This window comes from Prionailurus bengalensis, chromosome C2, assembly GCF_016509475.1.
Source record: "Prionailurus bengalensis isolate Pbe53 chromosome C2, Fcat_Pben_1.1_paternal_pri, whole genome shotgun sequence".
Lineage (NCBI taxonomy): Eukaryota > Metazoa > Chordata > Mammalia > Carnivora > Felidae > Prionailurus > Prionailurus bengalensis.
The window spans coordinates 2,030,788-2,053,252 of NC_057350.1; the positions used below are offsets into that span (position 1 = coordinate 2,030,788).

Sequence of the window (22,465 nt, forward strand, 5' to 3'; positions counted from 1 at the left end):
CCCACCCTCACCTGCCCCGCCCTCCTCCCCTGAGCCCTCCCCCACCCTCACCTGCCCCGCCCTGCCTCACCTGCCCCCTCCCCTGTCCCGCCTGCCAGCCCCCCTCCTGTGCACTATTCTCCCCTGCCCCGCCCTCCCCTGTCCTCCTCCCCTGCCCCACCCTCTCCTCTCCCCCTCCCCTATCCCGCCCTGCACTGCCCCGCCCTCCCCTGCCCCGCCCTCACCTGCCCCGTCCCCTGCCCCGCCCTCTCTTGCAGAAGAACGAATACCTGTTCACTGTGGTGACGGAGGAGTCTGACGGGCTGTTGCTGGGTCTGCGGTACTCGCCCACCAGGCTGCACTTCCTGTTCCTCAGCCAGGACGCGGCGGGGGCCTGGCAAACCCGCGTGACCTTCCTCAGTCCCGCTCTGATGGACAACCAATGGCACACGCTGGTCTTGGCCGTGTCCGAAGGATCCTTTTCCCTCACCGCGGACTGCGGCGTCCCCGCGGACATGTAGGTAGCGGGGCGCCCGGGGAGGGCCGGGTGCTGCCGGACACGGCGGGTCCAGGGCCGCGGGGCGGGCCGGCTGGCCGGGTGCTGCGGGCACCGTGCGCCCTGGGCTCGTGCCCGTGGGCAAACAATCTTTAGGGACCATCCCCTGAAGCGGGAGCTTCATCAGCAGGGTCGGCCACCAAACCCGTCCTCCAGAGCGGCCGCAGTGGGTGGGGGCGAGTGCAGGCGCCCAGGCCGGGTAGGTTGGACTTGGCTGGGGGGCGGGGGGGGGGGGACTGTGCCTTGCAGAGCGGGGTCACCATCAGGAAACACGCAGAGGAAGGTCACAGAGAGCTCAGGCACCAGAGCCAAACTGAACCTGCAGCCTGACTGGGCCTTGTGATTTTCAACACATCGTTTGGCCTAAGACCCGGTTTGCCCGTCGGGACGAGTGAATAGTCACTCTGACCCCAAATAAACACGCAGAGTAGCCCTTCTGGCAGCTTCGGCACAGCCCCAGGCACCAGCAGCCTGAGTTCCCTCCCTGCCCTCGCCATCGCCTGGTCACTAGGCTGGACCAGGGAGCGTCGGTCCCCATAGTCCCACCGGCTTGTGACGACCATCCTGGCTCAGTGGGGCTGGTGACTCTCTTAAATCACAAATTGTCCGGTTTACATTAAAATCCATCATTATTCCAGATACTCCTTTCAGAGGTAGAATCTCACTGTGCTCTGTTACTATGAAACTTATTCCATAATAAAAAGAGTCTTTGCCATTCGGACACTTTGTTTAAACCCGTCTCTACCACAAGGGCTCCTTCTGCTCCCAAGCGCGTCAGGGCCTTTACCAGGGTGATGACGGTGGGGACCCAGCAGTGGGAGCAGCTCTGTGATGGGGAGGGGAGGGGGCCAAGGAAGGGGAGGGAAGGAGCCGCGGCTACAGCCAGTGGCAGCCAAGGAGGACTCCGGGGCCTGGGGGTCTGGCATCACAGGCCTCGTGGGCACCACGGAGGGCGCGCTGTGATCAGAGCACGGGGGATTCTGGGACGGCGCTCAGAAAGTGGCCTCACCACGGCCAGCTGCAGCCCGATGCAGGCCTGGAAGGAGCAGGTTCTTACAGGGGGAGATGCCTGGCTCATCCACCCCTGAGGCTCCAGTCAGGCCCTCCCCTCCAGCAGGCACCCACCTTCTCCCCCACCCTCGGGGTGCAGCGTCCACTTCTGCGTCAAGACCCAGCTCTGGCCACATCTGCCAACGCCTCCCAGGCCATCAGCGAGGACCCTTCCCACCCGGACACCATCTGTTTCCCCATAGACGTGGTGGAGGGTGGGCAGGCTGGGGACTCAGTGCCGCTGGGAGCCACTAGAGTTTCCAGAGAGATGGGAGAACCCCTGAACGGACACCTCTGTGGCCACGCTTTTGCAGAAGACTCTTGTCCTGGGGAAAAGAGCGCTCCTCAAATTCACGTCCACCAGAACCCTGCAATGCAAACTTGCTTAGAGACAGAGTCTTTGCAGGTGTAATCAAGTTAAGTTGAGGTCATGACTGCAGTCGGGCGGGCCCTGACCCAGAGCCTGGTGTCCTTATAAGGAGAGGCACAGACAAGGCCATGTGAAGACAGGCAGAGGGGGTGACGTAGCTACAAGCCAGGGAATACCAGAAAGCCCAGAGCCGGATGAGCCTCCAGAGGGAGCGGGACCCTGCAACGCCCTGACGTCAGACTCCCGGCCTCCAGAACTGTGGATAATCTGCCACCTAAGCCCCCAGTATGGGGTGTTCATTACAGCCACCCTGGGAAACTGATACCCCCGTGCACTGCTTCCCCTGTCCTTTTCTGCATAAATGGGCTGTGACGCTGCTCTCCCATGGCCCTAAAGCCACCCTCAAATGTTTTCAGAATGGCTGACGTGCCCTTCCCGGCCACCCTCTCGGTGCGAGGAGCCCGATTCTTCATCGGCAGCCGGAAGAGGACCAAAGGCCTGTTCACGGTAAGCACGGGAGGGGCTGCCTGTCTGGCCTCCCAACAGCAGTGCTCACAGAGGGGCCGTCACTACAGGCCCCGTGTCCTCACACTCTCATCCGACAGATCGGTGTGTGCCGCACGGGAGCAGGGAGCCCTGGGGTACATGGGGCTCCACACTTGCGAGGCACAATTTACCACAGGGCCTTTTCACTCGCCGTTCCCTCTTCCTGGCACACTCATCCCCACTGTCACCACAGATCACACCCTGTACCCTCAGGACCTCGCCCCATGTCATCCTCCTTGGAGACCTTCCCCTACCACTTGGAGAAGATGAGCCTTGTACCCAACCCCTTCTCCTGATTGTCTTTCCTCCATAGCCCTGACCACTCTCAGACCAGCTGTGTGTTTGCTCATTGGCTGTCTCTCCCATAGAGGGCAGGTGAGGGACCCTGTTCCATACTGTGTCCAGTTTCTAGACCCATGCGTGATATATAATAGGTGCTTGGTGAATATTTGTGGATGGCATGTTTGGATGGATGGATGGACAGATGGATAACTGTATGGGTGGTGGGTGGACATATGGATGGATGGATCAGTGATGGACAGATAGATGGGTGAACATAAGGCTGAGTGACAGATGGGTAGATAGATGGATGAGTGATTGATGGACATATGGGTGAATGGATGGGTGGATGGGGGGATGGATGGATGGATGGATGGATAGGTGGATGGATGGTTGGATGGATGGGTGATGGATGGACATATGGGTGAATGGATAGGTGAATGGATGGGTGGATGGATGGGTGATGGATGGACATATGGGTGAATGGATGGGGGATGGATGGATGGATGGGTGGATAGATGGATGGATGGGTGGATGGATGGGGGATGGATGGATGGATGGGTGGGTGGATAGATGGATGGATGGGTGGATGGATGGGTGATGGAGATATGGGTGAATGGATGAGTGGATGGATGGATGGGTGGATGGATGGGTGATGGATGGACATATGGGTGAATGGATGGGGGGATGGATGGATGGATGGGTGGGTGGATAGATGGATGGATGGGTGGGTGGATGGAAGGGTGGATGGATGGTTGGCTGGATGGATGGGTGATGGATGGACATATGGGTGAATGGATGGGGGATGGATGGATGGATGGGTGGATAGATGGATGGATGGGTGGATGGATGGGGGATGGATGGATGGATGGGTGGGTGGATAGATGGATGGATGGGTGGATGGATGGGTGATGGATGGAGATATGGGTGAATGGATGAGTGGATGGATGGATGGGTGGATGGATGGGTGATGGATGGACATATGGGTGAATGGATGGGGGGATGGATGGATGGATGGGTGGACAGATGGATGGATGGGTGGATGGATGGGTGATGGATGGACATATGGGTGAATGGATGAGTGGATGGATGGATGGGTGGATGGATGGGTGATGGATGGACATATGGGTGAATGGATGAGTGGATGGATGGATGGGTGGATGGATGGGTGATGGATGGACATATGGGTGAATGGATGGGGGGATGGATGGATGGATGGGTGGGTGGGTGGATGGATAGATGGGTGGGTGGATGGAAGGGTGGATGGATGGTTAGCTGGATGGATGGGTGATGGATGGACATATGGGTGAATGGATGGGGGATGGATGGATGGATGGGTGGATAGATGGATGGATGGGTGGATGGATGGGTGATGGATGGACATATGGGTGAATGGATGAGTGGATGGATGGATGGGTGGATGGATGGGTGATGGATGGACATATGGGTGAATGGATGGGTGGATGGGGGATGGATGGATGGATGGATGGATGGATAAGTGGATGGATGGGTGGATGGATGGATGATGGATGGACATATGGGTGAATGGATGGGTGGATGGGTGGATGGGTGGATGGGTGGATGGATGGATGGATGGACAGATGGGTGATGGATGGACATATGGGTGAATGGATGGGGGGATGGGGGGATGGATGGATGGGTGGGTGGGTGGATGGATGGATGGGTGGGTGGATGGAAGGGTTGATGGCTGGCTGGCTGGATGGATGGGTGATGGATGGACATATGGGTGAATGGATGGGGGATTGATGGATGGGTGGGGGGATGGGGGATGGATGGATGGGTGATGGATGGACAGACAGATGGACAGATGGATGGATGAACAATGCAGCCCAGTCACTCTAGGCTGGTTCACAGGAAAAACCCCTTCCATGGCTGTTGCCTTAGAATGGTGTAGAATTATCCACCATTGCTCCCAGTGCTCCCCACACTCCCAACCTATTAGCAGATTCTTGTCACCTGGCTCTTGAGGTGGCCAGACCCTCAGTCCTCATTCTCACCCCTCCACCAGGGTCTGGCCAGGCTGAGCCCAGGGGTGGGTCCAAGCACTCTCTAGCAACGATGTTCTGAGCATGCTCTCCGTCTCTCTGCAGGGCCTGGTGAGGCAGCTGGTCTTACTGCCTGGCTCGGATGCCACCCCAAGGCTCTGTCCCTGCAGGAGTCCCGAGCTGGCTGTGCTGTCCATCCCCCCAGTCCTGCAGGGCCCCCCGGGGAAGCCAGAAGATAATGAGGTGCTAAAATATCCCTATGGTTAGTAGGTCAAAGCCACCCACTCCCCCTCACTTATGGCAGACCCTGAGAGCCTTGTCACTTGGTAACAGAGAAAGGAAGGTGACTATTAAGTTGACAGAGGGACTGGCCTGATGCAGATGGGCAGGGGTCCTGCCCAATGGCCACCAGAGAGCCTGGTTCTTCCTGGACCCCAGTGCTTTCCCTGACCTCGTCTTCCTTCTCTTGAGCCTCTGACTTCCATCTGCTGCCTGTTTTGTCCCCAGAGAAGTATTTGGGGTCTTTACCCCCATCCCTCTCTGATAGGCATCTAAGCCTCAGCCCCCACCCCAGCGGGGACCCCAAACTGTGAGAGGCACATTCCAATTGTCCGTGACCCCCCAGCCCAGAGGGTCCCCAGCATTTAGCCCATGCTTGCGTCTCCTGGGGCTGAAGTCACCATGCTGCGTATAAGCCACACACCCCGCCCCGGCGAAGCCGGATCCTGCCCCCACTGCAGCCCCCACCACTCAGCGAGGTGGGGGAGACAGCCCCAGCCCCTCCTCAGCCTCACGGTCATGCCTCACCAGTCAGGGGACGCCCCTTAAGCACATCCGCCTTTACACTCCCCTCCTGGGATGGGGTTTCCAAACTCCCAGAAGCACCAGCTGTAGCTTTTTCTATCGTGCTGGAGAGAGCTTTAATGGTCTATAAACTGATGCAGTTTGTTGTCATGCTATGTTGAATAATTTTGTAGGAACGGTACAACTTGGAATGATTTTTATAGTAAAAGAAGAGACACAGAGGAAAATAATTTCCCTGCACAGTGGAATTTTCATATGCTACACGGGAAGTTTGCACATGTGTCCCGTCATCTCAGAATAGGCGGGAGGCAGGACTGCCCCCTTGGGGCTCTGCTGGGCGCTACGTCAGGTCGAGGTGCCCCGGGTCACAGTCGAGGTGCGGGTGTCGGCTTGGCGGCGACAACGATGTCGCTGTGAATCCGCCACGCGGCATCACCGGGACGTGCGGGCCTGGCTCGAAATGAGGTGTAACCACCAGCAGCGATGGGGTCAAACGCTGCGGAATAGGCAAAACTCAAGCTTAGATAAACTGATGCCAGGGAGAGAGGTCTGAGCGGCGAGCAGGGCAGTGGGTGTGCGATCACCAAGGCTTTTCCAAGGGGGGAGGGCCGCCCTCTGGAGTGGGCAGTGAGGCTGGCAGGAAGCCGGACGGCGTGCATCCCGCCCCACGGACACCCGGGGGGGAGCAGGCCACAATGGAGACCCCTGTGTCCTCATGGTCCCCACACGCAGAGGCAAAGGTGGGACCGCCTGGGTCAGGGGTCCTCCTCCAGGGAGCATGTTCTCTGGACACTCCCCTTCCTTGTTCCCCCCAGAAACCGACCTGAAGGTGACTCTGGGGTCCCGGCCTCCGTGCACCAAAATGGAGGATGCCCAGTTCTGGTTTGATGCTAGCCGGAAGGGGCTGTTCCTGTGTGTGGGCAGCCAGTGGGTCTCCGTGTTAGCAGGTGAGGAGGGCGGCGCGCCTCCTGGGGCTCTGGGGACTCGGGGGTTCTTCTTGGAGCCAGCACGACTTGGGAATAGGGAGGACCCCCCCGGACAGCAGGCTGCATATTCAACCTGGAGACGCGTGTCCTCCTGGGCGGGACACGAGGGGGGCAGGGCTCGCCACCCCTCCCCTGATGCACGTCCAGTCCCCGTCGAGGGGACACCCTCCTCGTGCCATGTCTGCCCCCGTCACACATGCTGGGGGTGACACCAGGAGCCTGGATGTATGTTGTTCCCCTGGGACCTTCCGGCAGAGCCTTCCGTATGGGGACAGGGGGGTCGAGGTCACCCAGCGCGCTCTGGACAGTCACCCACGGGAAACGGGAGCTGGCTGCGGCCGCCGCCCTCGGCCGCTGACCCCGCTGCTCATGGGCACAGCTTTGTGTAGAGCAGCGGGCGTGGGAAATGTCTAATGAGGACGCGACACGTCAGTTCCGTCCCTTCAGCGTCCCTGGACACCGCATAGACCCTAAAACCCGCACAGCCTCCCCTGATGGCCTCTCCATGAGGGTGAAATGCCCCCAGGCGAACCACCCTGGCAATCGCTGATGCTGTGGGGTCACGGCTCGGGGCCCTGGGGTCACACTCCCAAGCCGGCCTATCGGCTTCCATGCGGGGAGGCATTAAGTGGGTCTCCACGTTTCTACCGCCAGCCAAGGAGAAACTGGACTACGTGGAAGAACATCAAAGCCTGTTCACCGACTCGGAGACGCTGGGCATCGAGGTCTTTGCCATCCCCGAGGCCGGGCTCTTCGTGGCAGCCGCCAACCGCAAAGCCACGTCCGCCATCTACAAGTGGACCGATGGGAAGTTCGCCTCCTACCAGAACATTCCCACGCACCAGGCACAGTCCTGGAGACACTTCACCATTGGGAAGAAGGCAAGTCCGCGTTCGGCGACTTTCTCAATCCCTCTTATCTTGGAGAAACCCGGAGTCCAAAGGTTGGGACCCCTTCCGTAGGAAATACGGGAAGGGTATTCCTCGTGGTTTCAAAGTCTTACTTAGGTTCTGAGGGGCTTTCGAGATCAGACACTTGGTGGGGTCTCTAAGTCCAAAGTGTGACGTGCCTTTGGCTTCCTACAAAATAAAGACAAGACCATTCCTAAGATGCTGTCAAGTCCGTGTAGACCCATTGTGACTAAATTGAGAGCTTGTTGGCTCACTTGATGAGCTGGTCAACAGCGCAGAAAGCATCTCAGAATGTGGACGACCACGGTCCTGTCTCCTTGACTCACTCCAGGTCCCGAGGACATGCGGTGTCCAAACGGAGAGGGACAGGCCCTTAGGTGAGGGTGTGAGACCCTCATGGACAGCCCCCTCCCAGCCGGGGCTGGATGGACCAGAGGGCATGGGGGGGGGGTGGTCTGAGCCGCGCCCCCAGGACGATGCACTCTCTCCCCAGCCCCGACACCTTCTGCTGCAGTGTCAGTGGCCGAGGGCCTCCCCCCACGACCCCGTGCCCGTCCTCCAAAGCGCTCACTCGCCAACACGAGTGTGCCCCGTGCGGCCCTGCCCTCACTAGGTGCACCCTGACGAGGAAACAGCCAGCAGGTCAGACAGACCTTTAGGCCACCGCCCACCATGGCCCAGCCGTGCTCCTAGTCCAGCATGGCAGATGAGCGACTGGTGCTCTGGCCTTTTGGTTGATGACATTTTCATTATAAAAAATGCAAACTTTTCTTTTTTTATTTTAGAGAGAGTGCGAGAGCACAAACAGGGAGGGGCAGAGAGAGAGAGAGAGAGAGGGAGAGAGAGAGAATCCCAAACAGGCACCACACTGTCAGCTCAGAACCCAGTGCGGGGCTCGATCCCCCAACCATGAGATCATGGCCTGAGCCGAAATCAAAAGTCAGACGCTTAACCAACTGAGCCACCCATGGGCCCCTAAGAAATGTTAACTTCACGTCAAGAAATATTAGGAAATTCAGAAAAACATTTCACCAAAGCAGGTGCCGGGCTCACTAAGCGCACGCTCGCTTCCGGGCTCAGTAGACACACCCCACACGCCGAGCCGGCTTGCCTCCTGGTCCCATCCCATGTTGGGCACCTGCGTGTCCTACTCAGCTATGTGACAACACGTGCGTCTGTGTGGGAGGAGGACGTGATCGTGTGTTTCTGCTCGTCCGGGTGATGAGAGAGTTCTGTGCACAGAGCCGTTCCTGATTTTGGAGACAAAAATGGAGACAACAGACTGATGAACTTGACTGACAGATCCGGAGAGACAGTGGCCATCGGACAGAGACGCAGGCGCTCAGAAGATCAGCCCCAGGCCCCTCACACAGGTGACAAGAACCAAGTGTCCCGGGTCCTGTCTTTCAGGTCTTCCTGGCTGTGGCTAATTTTGAACCGAATGAGAAGGGCCAGGAGTTCTCTGTCATTTACAAATGGAGCCACAGGAAACTGAGGTTCACACCGTACCAGAGGGTCCCCACCCACAGCGCCCGGGACTGGGAAGCTTTCGAGATGGCCGGGGAGCACTTCCTGGCCGTGGCCAACCACAGGGAAGGTAGGCTGTGGCCTCCCACCTGGAAGGGAGCCACGGAGCGGGGGGGCTGACTCACCCGAACCCTCACCTCCTGACCACGTTATAATAAGCCACACCCAGCCTGATTCTTCGGGCTTGGCCATCTGACAGTGACGTCTGAGGGTGAACACACCTGAGCACCCTGTCAGCGTCCGGGCAGGCGGACAGGCAGACACAGTCCGTGCGGGTGCCTGCCCTTGGGAGAGCGGTTATGGAAATGCGGGCCGCCTGGCTGCACAGACTGCCACATTCGAAACTGACCACCCGACTGACTAACCAACCAAGTGACTAACCTTCCCGGAGGAGGTGACTGAGGCAGGTGTGAAGGCCAGCTGTTCGCCCGGCATGCCCGTGTCCCCTGGAGGGACGTCGGCGTGGACTCCGGCTGGCAGAACAGACTCGCTGGAAGGATGGGGAGGCTTGTTTGCCCCAGAACATGCCTTCTGCACACAGACCCTGTGACACAGCGGGTGCGGTGGGGGGGACAGGCCTGGCAGAGGCCGGGAAGCCTGGTTTCTGGGTCAGTGACGGCCTGAGTGACCGCAGCAGGCCCTTCCTGGGTGTGTAACTCTCAAGGGCAGGGTTCAGGGCAGCTGTGCCCACAACCCGCGGGGGAAGAGCCCTGCCTCCCGGCTCATGGGCAGGGGGACCCCAGGGCCCGCTCCCCAGTGCTCCCCAGGGAGATGAGTGTTCCGGGAGAGGCTGGCCCAGCCAGGGGGGCTCCTGGGAGCATGTTGCGGGGAGGGGCCTTCCGGGCAGAAGGTCAGGAAGTGCAAAGGCCTGACCCGTGGGGGACAGTGAGAGCAGGGGGCTCTCAGAGGGAGAGAACAGGGGGCAGTGTGAGCAGTCAGGCTAGGGAGGGGTGGGGGCCCCATCTCCAAGACAGAGGGCCGCGGGGCAACGGGTCTGGAGCCCTCAAAGGCGGGGACCCAGGGAGGGCCTTCCTCTGGGCGCAGGGACAGGGAGTGCGGGGTGAGCAGGGAAGGTGTCCGGTGGCCAGAGGCCTCGGTGCACAGGACAGACCCCTCCCTCCGGCCTGGGGCAGGGCCAGGGCGGGCCAGGGCTCCACCACGGCTGCTGTGAGGCCTCGGAAGTCTGCCTCCCCCCCCCCCGCCCGCCAACGCGGCTGCTTGGTGGCAGGTGATAACCACAACATCGACAGCGTCATCTACAAGTGGAACCCGAGGACCCGACTCTTCGAGGCCAACCAGACCATTGCCACCTCGGGCGCCTACGACTGGGAGTTCTTCACCGTGGGGCCCTACTCCTTCCTGGCGGTGGCCAACGCCTTCAACGGCACGTCCACCAAGGTGCACTCCCACCTGTACGTCTGGCTCCTTGGCTCCTTCCAGCTGTTCCAGGCCTTCCTGGTAAGGAGCCGGCGGGAGGCCCGCGTCTCACCCCTGCCGGGCCGCGTGGCACCTGCGGCGTGGCGGCCGGACCCGGGACCCCCCACCCCAGACCCTCCTCACCCAAGCACCTCCCCCACAGGGCTCAGGCTGAGCCCGTGTTGCCTGCAGCAGCCTGTTACCCCGAGTAGGGCCTGGGGGGCCCTAACGTGTGGCGGGAGGGCCCCTGGCCTTCCCTCCCTCTGGCACGGGGCTCCCCCGGGCAGCACCGGGTGCTCGGGGGCCCTCATGCTCCCCGACTCGCCTTTGTGGGGGCGTCAGGCTCCTGTCCTGGGGCAGCTGAGCAGCGGCCCCGGGCCCCCCCGGGGGTGAGGGACGGGGCAGCACTGCCCACTTCTCCGTCAGACCACGAGTGTCCCGTAGCTGGTTCCAGGCTCCTGGGCTACCCGCTCGTGAGCAGAGGATCATGAAGAGGAAGCACAGGTGCTGGTGGGGGGCGGGGGGTGGGGGGCCACTGTCTCAGTCTCAGGGCTGGAACTGGCTGCCCATCTGTTTTCCTGGTGGAGCCGTGGGGACTCCCTGTCTACCTCTGGGAATGGTGGAGAGGATGCAGCACCAGTGTGACTCCTTCCTCCCTGGATCCTTCTGGAACATTCCTTTTCTGGTTTATCTGTCCCCTCATCCGCCCAGGAGAAATGCTTCAAGGGCCCTCTGAGCCTCGGGGTGGTGGCTCCTTTGGCATTGGACATCCCAGCGAGGCATCCTGTGCGGGCGGTGCCCACAGCCTGAGGCCGGTGGTCACAGGACAGAGGAGGGAACACGGGAACACACGGCACCCACCCTCCCTTCGGCTCTGCGGGGAACTGGGAAGGGCAGGCGGGCTTTGCTAAGCAGCGCCTACCTTGAGACCAGCAGCCGTGCAGAGAGGCTGTAGTGACCGAAGGCAGTCTAGAACATTCCACACGCGCCGTCCCATCTAGGACAAGCCTGGAGGTGGCACGTGGGGTGGGCCTCAAACGCAAGGGAGGAAAGATGAAGTTCAATGTTTCGGGCTCGCTCCTCTGCGGGGCGGTGGAGGGGTAGCATAGGGAGGTGGAGCGCTCAGAGGAGCCCGCGGCGAGGACACGGACAGGCTCGCGGACAGCAGCTCGAGCCAGTTCCTGTTTGTTCCTGCCACCAGACTGGGCTTGCACCGGTCACGGCCGGCCAGCTGGAGGCCGAGGCGCTGTCCGCCGCCCGCTTGGGGGGCTCACGCCGCAGCCCCCCCAAATCCCAGCCAGGGCACCGCGTCCCAGCGACGTTAGGACAAGCCCCAGAGGGCGAGGACAGCTGCAGGAGGGGCAGCCGGGTCCCCGAGCGCTGACATTGCCCCAGAGGGTGTGGGCGTGAGCGGGGAGACGGCCCGACCCCGAGTTTCCCGGCAGGGGGGCGGTCATTGCTAGGGCTGCTGGTTCCTGAGATGGGGCGCCCCGGGGAGAAGTGGGACCGGGGTGGGCACGATTCCTTTGCAGCCACGCGCCTTCGTAACGGCCAGAGGGGCTGAGCGGGCTGAGCCGCGTCGGCGGCTGCTGCTGGCCGAGCAGTAACCACACAAAGCACCCGGACCAGGAGCTTCGCCCGCCTCCTCCCACTCAGTCCTCACAGCCACCCTGTGAGCTAAGTGCTGCCCCAGTCTCCCTGTACAGCTGGGGAAACTGAGGCACGGGGGTCCCAGGACTCGCCCCTGCCGGAGCCGCAGCTCTGGATGGGAACCCGGGCGGTGCGGTGCTTGCTCTTACTCCATTCGGCGTAGGACAGGGTCCTCGAGCACGCGCTCCTTACGCGGCATCCGCCATCGCTGTGATGCCTTGTGAACGCCAGGACCCGGAAAACAGCTCGGACGGCCCGGGGTGGGGCGGTCCCCAGCAACGGGCCTGGGTGTGTGCACGCCGGTTTGAAGAGCATCCCGCAGCGGGCTGGCCTGGGGTCTGCCTGTCAGGGCCCACGTGGACCTAGACGCCAGGCCTTTGAGACTAAAGACCCGGGAGCGTCTGGGGCCTCCGCTGGGGCATCTGGGGCCGGACGGCCTGGGAAGCGGGCCTCCACGGTGGCAAAATCAGGAATCCCCAGGAGGCCCGGACACGCGGGGACGGTGGCTGGGAACGAGCTTGTGGCACTGAGCAGCTGTGAAAGGCGACAGGCTGACGCAGCTCGTGTGGAAAGTCCGTGGGCTCTACACTTACTCCGCGTCACCGGGTCGCGTGGATGTCCTACCATGAGCGCGCCCAGCCTGAAGTGGGGTTCCGGGTGCTCGCACATCTGTAGCCCACACGAGGGGCGACCGCAGGAACTGAAGGCTTTATTCTGGAGGAAGATTCAGGAAGCTTGTTTCCAGGTTCCTGCCTGGCTTGGGGGTGCAGTTTGGAGATTTTCACCAATGCCCACCGACGCCTTGACCCTAAACCTCCTGCATCTGAAAAAAGGCCAAGTTAGAGGGTGTTCGTCGTCTTGGCTCCTCATCCGGGGCCACGACCAGGGGGCCTGGCTCCCGGAGCACAGCCCAGCACCGACCAACCTCACCATCACGTCCAAGCCGACGGCTGGGGCCTCCGGGGGTTTGAGCCGATCACACGAGCTGGTGGCTAAAACAGCACGTACGTCCATGCTGGAGACCAGGCTGGCTCTGGGACACAAGGGGGTTTTAAAAATTATACTGATCTGCAGAGGTGTTCAAGAAGGTATTACATTTATAAAGTCAGCACAGAGCTCTGAGGAATCACAAGTACGTTGCTGGCATCACATTGTTAACGTGACTGGAAAATCAAGGCCGGGGAAACTTCTAGAATGCAGAACCAGAAGCTGAGACAGAGAGGATCAAGCCGGGAGATCCAGAAGAAGTGATGCTGGGGAAGAGAGCAACGGGGCCATCAGAGGGGATCCCCGAGACCCGGGAACACCCCCTCGGAGGGGGCGCTGGCCCCGGAGACCGGATCACGCGGGTCTGACTGTGTGAGGAAATTCGCGGGCGTCGCAGGAAAGCTCTTAGGACGCTTTCCCAGTTTCTCACCCGTAGCCGTGCGCCCTGGCCCAGAGTCTGCCCTCCGTGATCCTGGGGAGACCACTCAGCCTGGATTCTGTTTGCTGCACTTTGTGTAGGAGGAGGGACACAGGGTGCCACAAATGTCAGTGGCTTCCTGCCACCGAAGGTTAGTCCTCACCAGGTGAAGCACTGTGAGGTTCCCGGCTCTCCCCTGCCACGTGTCTGCACCGTCGGAGCCTCGACCACGGCCAGGAGAGGCGGGAAGGCCCCATTGGCCGGCACTGGTCACATGAGCTGGCGTAGCTGCATGGGACACTGGGAGAAGTAGGGGAAGGTGCTGTCCTGGAGGTGTGCCCCGTGGGAGTCACGCCCGACACAGGAGATCAGAATCAGAACTGGTGGCTCCAACCAAAGATGGTGGTGAAGGAAAGTTCCAGAATGGGAACCAGTGCCCAGATGGCACAGGTGGGAGGTTAGGGAAGCAGGACTCCGTGCAGGTGGGCTGAACGGGATGCAGGAGTGACCACGCGGGTAGATTCCCCGGGATGGCGTTGTAGGTGCAGCATCCGCAGGGCAGGAGGGAGCGGCTCCCAAGGTGGGGGGCTGGGGAGGGGGTGCGGCGAGAGGCTGGAAGACATGGTCGTGTGCAGAGATGGGGTCTCCTTCCCCAAGAAGGAAAAAGAGGGAAGCAGGGGTGGATTCCGGAAGAAGCAGCAACGAGCATCTTGTTGAACAGCCACGATGGGCAGCCCTCCGGGGCACGTGTGCGGGAAGCCACAGACAGAGCCGTCACTGTTCAGACTGCACGTGGGGATGGTCCCCAGGGCTGGCCCGGAGCTCCTCCCACCACTGAAACCCCCGGGCAGGGCGTGAGCTCAGCCTGGCCCCAGGCTCTGCCAGAGTGACTTTGGGGCATGGCCAGCGCGCTAGAAATGCGAACAGTGATGTCTGGATTCTAGAGCCATCCTGTGGACAAAGTCTGGGGTCCGACACTGAGTGCATCTCTTGGGGCTCGTCAGTAGAGGGCCAAGGGCAAGGGGAGGTGGAAGGAGGGTGGGGCCCCCGTCTTCATCCTAGAGCTGCAGTGCGGTGTGAAGAGCCCATGCCCGCACTGCTGGCAGGAATCGGAGGGGTCTCCGCAGGACCCCCTAAGGGGGACAGGCAGCCGCAGCCCCCAGGCAGGGGCAGCTCTGTCTCCAGGTGCCCAGGCCAGGCGCGGGCAGCCTGGGGCTCCCCAACAGGCAGGACCAGGTGGCGCGGAGGCCCGCCCTGTGCTTGGGACACGGTTTTCCCCCTTGCTGGCAGCCACTCTGGGATTTCCGCTGAGGGCCACCTTTCTTGCTTCCCCTTTGAAAAGCCTTTCTGCCATTTACAGAGATAATTGAAGGGAGGTCTGCGGCTGCATTTACTGGCTCCTGATTCCACCTCAGACCCATTTCACAGCTGAGAAAACGGAGGCTGGGAAGTGAGGGGACCCAGTTGGGGACACGGCTGGTACGTGCAAGAGCCAGTGCATGCAAACGAGGCCCCATCGCTGGTGTGGAGCCTGGAAGGGGCCCCTGGGGATGCGTGTCTCCTCGCCCTGCCTGTGTGTGTGCCCCGTCCCCCTATCACAACAGGGTCGGGACAGGTGCTGAATTCCGCCGAGCAGACTCACCAGGGTCTTAGAAGGCAGGTGGGAGGCACTCCCGGGCTGGGGTTGCAGGAGTCTGTCCTCAGCGACACGGGCGGCGGTGGACAAGCCGGCCTGGGAGGTGGAGGGCGGCCACGCTGCATTTTCGGGCGGCATCTGAGAGCCAGCACCAGCCTGTGCCCAGGCTGGAGCTGTCCCAGCAGCCAGAGCTCTGGGGGCACCGCCACCACCCGGCCCGACGGGCGACAGCAGCCCCGCGCCCAGCCCGGAGGCCTTCTCCCGCATGCCACACCGCCTCATGCCTCGACCACACCTCAAACCCACAAAATCCCACTTTCATGTTTTGCCAACATTTTTCACATCACGTTTAAGTCCTTTTAGGTCCTGGTGATGCCTTCGTGTGTTTACGATTTGGTTTGCAGTTTGTAACGTCTTTTGTGACCGTGAGCTTTGAAGCAGGCAAGGTTGGGTGCTCTGAAGGCGTGCGCACGTGGAGAGGTGCTGACCTCGAGGAGGCCCTTTCTGGAGGCACCAGCCAGACATGGGGTGCAGTGGGGGCAGGGGGGCGTTTGAGCAGTGGCTGCGCACACAGATGTGCTGGGAGGGAGCCGGGGGCATCCCAGGGCTGCAGGGTTTGTGGCTCACCTGGGGCGCATTCCTCAGCCTCACCCCCTACGTCTCCCCACCTCTCCCACCAGGAGTTCTAGAACCTTCCTTCAGCTGGCAGAGTCCAAAGCTCCAATGACTTTGGCCCATCGGCTTAGATCAAAGAAGGCCGGAGCTGGGGGTGTCCGGGAAGGAACGAACCCCACCCACGGGAAACCCCGCCTCTAGCTGTGGGGCCTGGGCCCGGGTCACCGGGTGTGGACCCAGAATGGAGGGGAGAGGCGAGCGGCTGACCAAGTCAGGGTGTGGATGTGGGAGGCGGGACTGATGCATGTGCCGCTGGCAGAAATGAGGTCCGAGAGCCAGAGGGGCCAGCTGAGCGCCCAAGGGAGCCCTGGGAGAAAGGGTGTGAAGTGTGGGGAAACAGGTTGTCTGGGGGGGGGGGGGGGCAGGCAGGCTGGTTATCAGCGGGTGTGCGGGGCCGGGGGCTTGAAGCTGAAGTTTGTCAGAAACGTAGCTTCCACCGGGAATGTAAAGGGCCAGGAAGGAACTGGAAGACAGGCCAGAACGTTGGGTTCAGAGCCCTACCGAGGGGAGGGTCGCGTAAGAGTGCCCCTCGGTGGTCGGTGCGCCGGACAGCCCTGGGAGGGGGCTTCCTCCTGGTGACTTCTGCGGCCAGGCAGCCTGGGGGATGGGACCCTCGCCCACTTCGGCCACCTGCATGCCACGAGGACAGCAGCGTCCCCCCGGGACCCTTTGGGGGAGCTGCCTGCGTGCCCCTGGCAGCTCACCCCGCCTCCCGTCCTGCACCCCAGGCACCCCCTGACCTCGATTCTTTGCTCCCCGAAGCCAGAACCCAAGGGCCTCCTGGCCCAGCAGCTGATCCTCTCCTTCCCGGGAGCCCACCCACCCTGGAGGGAGGTTGTCAGGGGCTCCAGGTACACCTGGCTGCCGAGTCCCCCAGAAGTGCCATTATCCCCGTGAGGTGCGTGGGCAGCCCGCCAGGCCGCGTGCTGGGGGCTGTTGGGACAGGGCACCGGGGGATTTCCACTCAGAAGGAGGGAGGGAGGGGCCCGCCCAGCCCAGCAGGTGCCTGGCTACCTTGCTGGGTGCCAGGCAGGGTTTGGCAGAGCTGTTTGATGTGGGAAGTTCTTCTTCTCTCTCTGATGAGTCCCTAACGTGCCTAGAATCCAGGAGCCGCCTGACATCGAGCCCCAGGCCCATACACCCCGTGCCCAGGCTGGTGCAGCCCCAGGTAGAGACTCTCCCCACTCTCACTTCTGAGCCACGGGAGCCCGGCCTCCGGCCCAGGGCGAGGGTGTTGGCCCTGTTCTGTGAGGGCCGCTGGCAGCCCCGTGCGGGGAGGAGGGGTCGCTGACGGCCAACGGCCATGATCGGGGAGACCTCGTGTGGGCCTCTGCCACCCTCTGCCCAGATGAAATACAGGATGCCTCGTTCAGTCTGAATTCCAGGTAAACAATGAATCATTTCTTGTAAAATCATGTCCCAAGTCGTGCATGGGATACACATAGACTGAAAACTCATTGTTTATCTGAAATGCAGATTGGATGAGGCACCCCCATACTGGCCGTGGCAGGCGCCCCAGGGCGGTGGGCGTGCGGACGAGAGCCTCGAAACCACACACACCTGAGTGCTCCCCCCTGCCTTACTGCCACCAGACACACCTCGTCCTTCCTCCTCCCCCGGGACCTCTTCTCCCTGTGCTCCCAGAGCCTCCCGCAGCCCCTCCGTGCTGGGACTGAAGACAGGTGAGCAGGCCGAGGGTCACTTGGAGCTGGAAGGAAGCCGTGGCGACTGGGGAGATCCCGTCCTCAGAGCAGCTCCCGGCCGCTTGTACTGCAAGGGTGGGCCCAAGCGCATGTGTGCGTGCAGATATGCACACGTGTGTGCATGGGTGCGCGTGCATGTCTTGTGTATGTGAGTGTGCGCGGGTGTGTATGTGCCTACACACGTGTGTGCATCCGCAGGCACGCAGGCACGTGCATGTGTGTATACAGGTGCGTGTGTGTGCGTGTTTGTACAAGGTGCATGTGTGTGCACAGGTGCAGGTGTGTGTGCAAGCATGTGCGTTTGCAAGTGTTAGTTTCCCAGTGACGTGGCTTCTTCAGCACAAGGCTGGGGGAGCATGTGACATTCTGACGACTCCCGTTCGGTTTCTGGGAAGTCACAGAACCGCAGGCGGAACTCTGCATCCGTGGGTCCTGAGCAGGTGTCACAGAGAGGACAGGGTTGAAGACTCCATGAGCCCCAAGTGTCTCAGAGCCTCCTCAGATGTTGTGAGGTGGCCCCAGGGGACGGAAATCGTGCCACCTCGTGGAGCCACAGCCACGACAGGACAAGCTCATCCAAGAAAGCTTTAGCCCGGCTCCTGGCCCCCGCGTGGAGGCAGTGAGTGCCCGGTGTCCTGGCCCCTTGTCCTTGTCCTTGTGGCTCTTATTCTTTTAGCCGAAACTCGCCTGTTTCTGCTCCTCAGGACAGGTCCGGACCCGTTTCTAGAGCAGCAGAACTGGGAGCCCAAGCGGGGCGAGGCCTGTCCTCCGTCAGGGCCCTGTTGGCTGGGTCACGGCAGGCAATGGCGCCCTCTGCTGGGCGTGGAGAGAATGCCGCCACGTCAGGCCAGAGTTTGTTCTTTGTCCCGCGGCCGGGGTTGGCTCGGCTCTGAGGCTGACGGGGGACGGGGCAGCACATCCCGAATCTGCACGTGGGCAAAGTGACAGACGTGCCGAGAAGGGGCAGGCACGTGAGGCCTCGCTGGGCATTGTGTAGCCAGGGAGGGACGCGGTGGCGGGTCACAGGAACGCTCCTGCCATACGGCCAGCTCCGGCCCAGCCAGGACAATCTGGGACCCACCCCCCGGCTGGACGCAGTGTCCCCAGGGGAGCAGCCCGGTCCCCAGCCTGCCCGCTGCGTGGCTTTGGGCATCCCCTCGCCCCTGGGCTCGGTCCTAGTCCACACAAAGGAATCCCCCTAGACCCCGGCCCTGAGCACGGCCCCAAAATGTGCAGGGCGGGGACGGTGCTAAGAGCCAACTGTTGCCCAAACACGAGGAGTGTCCCTGTGTCCGGGGCCGCTGCGGCCGGCAGGATGTGTGGAAATGACCTCCTGTCCTTAGCACGCTGCAGGGGTTCCCCAGCAACGTGCCTCAGACACTGACCCAAAGCACCGAAGACAAATCTTTTTCTTGCCTCTGAGGTGCCTGTGGACACAGATCCTGGATCTATTGTCCTGTTCCAGCTTTCTCGGTGGCCAGAAAAGCTGAAAGTTAGCCTTGGAAGGAAGGAACGGACCCTCTGCCTTCCACCACGCTTCATTCTCACAGGCCCCACCCCCACGCTTTCTGCCCCCCCCCACACACACACAGCTCCCCACTATCCCCTGCCACCGGGCAGGTGCACCCAGAACACGCCGAGCACCTCCTCTGGGCTCCACCACGGCCCCACGGAAGATTCCAGATGAGGAGAAAACGTTTGCTTTTGTCAGCATTTTTACACATTGGGTGCGAAGTGATGTCTCTGTGTGGTTTCAAGTTGTTAATTCCCTGAGGACTCAAGATAGGGGGCGTGTGTCCACGCATTTATTGGCTTTCTGTACTTTCATTTGGGAAATGTCTTTTGTCCTTATTTTAATTTTTTTTTTTTTTGCCTTTTCATTATTGAAAGACAGCTGTGCTCACCACTATGCCACCAACACGCCTTTTCACTATTGACAACGTAGGAGTAATAGCCTTGTGACAATATAATGTTATCCCTACCTGTGTGTCGGGCTGCTGTGCAACGTGTGTGTGCACGTGTGTGTACATGTGTGCAAGCGCGTGCATGCATGTGTGTGCGTGCACATGTGTGTGCATGTGTACATGTGTGTGCTGTGTGTGCTTGCTTTAGACGCCCGGGATCTGTCAGTATTTTGCTGTGAACGCTCAGCTGTCTGTATACGCCCAGAGCTCACCTTCCAGCGCCCTTGAGCATCTGTGCGGCAGACCCTGGCTCGGCCCGGCAGGGTCCGCCCTCAGCCCTGGCAGTGGCCTCCAGCTTTCCTGCAAAGCAGGGCTGCTGGCAATCATTCTGTCACTTCTGTCTGAAAAGGGCTTCATTTCACTTTCATTTGTGAAGGATAATCTCACCAGTTTTAGAATTCAGAGCTCATACACTTTGAGGATGTTTCTCCTTTGACGCTGAGCACCCCTGGTCTCCAGTGAGAAGTCCGGGGTCACAGGCACGGCCGTCCCTGCGCTGATGTAGCGAATGTGTCTTCTCCCGCTGCCTTTGAGGTTCTCGCCTTGTCTTCTGTTTCAGTGATTTGAGCACCACGTGTCTGGGCGTGGATTTTTGTGTTTATTCTGCGTTGGGTCTCTGATCTCGGATCTGTGGTTTGGTGTTTTTAATCAAATGTGGGAAGATTTTGATTTAAAGGTTTTCTTCTGCCTCGTTCTCTTTTCCTTCTGGAAGGTCCAGCTGTATGTGCGTTGGATCGCGTTGCATTATCCCCGTTCTGTTCATGTTTGTTACCATCCCCTTTGTGTGTTTCAGTTTGGGTAACCGCCAGGGGTCTCCCTTCTGGCTCCCTGACGCCCTCTGGACAGCCGGCCGGGTGGCTCCCCGTCCCAGCCCTTTTCCCTACACTCTCATCAGAGTCATCGTGGCTTCTGCAGCTTCAGTATTGGCACCGTTGGTACATTTCTGTCCAGTATTTTCTCTTGATCAGGGGTCACGCTTGCCTTCTGCTTACGCTTCTGGCCTCTCGCCTGTTGTTTGTCTGTGGGTCCCGGGAAGCTCGCCCCATGTGTGCAGTTCGGGAGCCAGACAAGGACTTGAGAGAGGTTAACGGGGAGACATCGGGGCTCCCCCTTCTGAGCCTCCCTCCTCTCTCGGATATTCCCCTTCTGTCTCTAGACACTCTGGAACTCCAGACTCTCCCCTCAAGACCCCCAGCCAGTCAGCCTGCTGCACCCACCCGAGTGCAATGCCCATGTGCGGTGGGACAAGGACAGTCTGGGACAGTCCTCAGAGGAAAAGTCAGACAAGCACACACCTTGTGCATGTGATTCCCTTTGTTCAAGGGTCACGGCCCCTTCGGTTCTGCCCCTGCCCTTGGCCACTCTCCAGAACCTTCCGATAGTTGCATGCACAGTCGTGTTTACAGTTGCTTTCGGCAGGGGTCAGTCTAGCAGGCAGCCCTCTGCCACCATCAGAAGCCGAAAGTCAGGAGGCAAACTTCAAAAAAAATTTTTTTTAATGTTTATTTTTGAGAGAGAGAAACAGAGCACAAGCAGGGGAGGGGCAAAGAGAGAGAGAGAGAGACAGAATCCAAAGCAGGCTCCAGGCTCTGAGCTGTCAGCCCTGATGTGGGGCTTGAACCCATGAACCATGAGATCGTGACCTGAGCTGAAGTCGGACACTTAACCAACTGAGCCCCCCAGGTGCCCCTGGAGGCAAACTTTTAAAGACAACCTCAATGCAAAGTGTGCCACTGGAGAGTTTCTGCAGCTCTCACCAGCCCGTGGGGACAGATGGGGTCAACAGAACCCCCTTCCTGCGGACATGGGAACTGAAGGCCCGGCAGCCTGCACTTGCCGTGGTTCAGGCTCCCCTGGGCGTTGACATGCTCTCCCATCGGCCACAGACCCCGCCCCGGGGAGCGACCACGTTCTCCCTCTCCTCGGCCCCTACCATTTGCTGTCGCCCAAAGGGCCTCTCCCTGTGCCCGCCCCTGGTTTTCCCGGGAAAATGTCTCCGTTTATTTCCGCCCCCGCCCTCTCCCTCCAGGGCTCAGACCCAGGGCCCGGACCCGGACCCCTCGGGTCCTCTCCTTCCCTGCACCACCTGCGTCACCACAATCCCTGAGATGCTGGCCATAAACCGGACGTGAACTTCCTCCTCGTGGGCCCCACGTGCAAATCAGCGCGTGCAGCTGGAGGTCGGGGCAAAGGCTCCACGGCTCGCCACTCGTGTCCAAGTCCGGCCCCGTTGCGCCACGTGTGTCTCACCCCCGAGGGCTGTAAGTGATTTGTGGACGAGCAGTCTGCATGGGAGCCCAGAGACGGGGCTGCCGACGGGGTCCGAAGAAAGCCTCAGGCCAGGGAGAGCGTGTGGTGAGGAACACAAGTATCTAGAGGCTGCTCCCGAGTTCAGAGCCAGGACTGGAGGAAGCAGGGAGGGCTCGCTCCCTGGAAGAGGTGTCATAGCAGCTGGAGGGGCAGCATCGCGCATGGGGAGTGGGGGACTCAGAAGGCTAAGGGGCACTTTGCACAGATGACCTCTTCGGGCGTGGGTGCAGCTGGGCACCCACCCTCGGGACAGGAGTGGTGGCGACGAGGCCGGGAAAGCGAGCGAAGCCAGACGGGGACCGCCACCCGACTGGTGCGTGCAGCGCTGCGGGGCCCCAGCCGCGTCTGCGGGTTAGGGGTGTCTCCCCCGCGGCCGCGCCGGGACCCTTCCGAGGGCCTCTCTTCACGCCCGCCCCCCCCCCCCCCCGCACTCCTCTTTCTGTCCCAGACGTTCGGCGCCGCGGACTGGGAGGTGTTTCACATCGGAGAGAGGGTCTTCCTGGCCGTCGCCAACAGTCACAGCTACGACGTGGAAATGGAAGCACGCAACGACTCCTACGTCATCAACTCGGTCATCTACGAGCTGAATGTCACCGCGCAGACCTTCGTCAGGTTCCAGGAGATCACCACCTGCAGGTGCGCCTCGAGGCTGGGGGCCGGCTAGAAGGGCAGGGCACGGCGTCCCAGGGGCT

At 60.8% G+C, this 22,465-nt stretch overlaps 1 protein-coding gene across 1 annotated transcript in view; it reads left to right on the forward strand.

Moving 5' to 3' along the window:
* TSPEAR (thrombospondin type laminin G domain and EAR repeats) overlaps positions 1-22,465 on the forward strand; it is a 53,624-nt gene that overhangs the window by 25,592 nt on the left and 5,567 nt on the right. The window contains exons 2-9 of the mRNA XM_043593452.1: positions 258-496; positions 2,372-2,462; positions 4,892-5,048; positions 6,406-6,537; positions 7,231-7,457; positions 8,898-9,084; positions 10,243-10,472; positions 22,222-22,409. Coding sequence (XP_043449387.1) covers positions 258-496; positions 2,372-2,462; positions 4,892-5,048; positions 6,406-6,537; positions 7,231-7,457; positions 8,898-9,084; positions 10,243-10,472; positions 22,222-22,409 — 1,451 coding nt within the window. The remainder of the gene's footprint in view (positions 1-257; positions 497-2,371; positions 2,463-4,891; positions 5,049-6,405; positions 6,538-7,230; positions 7,458-8,897; positions 9,085-10,242; positions 10,473-22,221; positions 22,410-22,465) is intronic.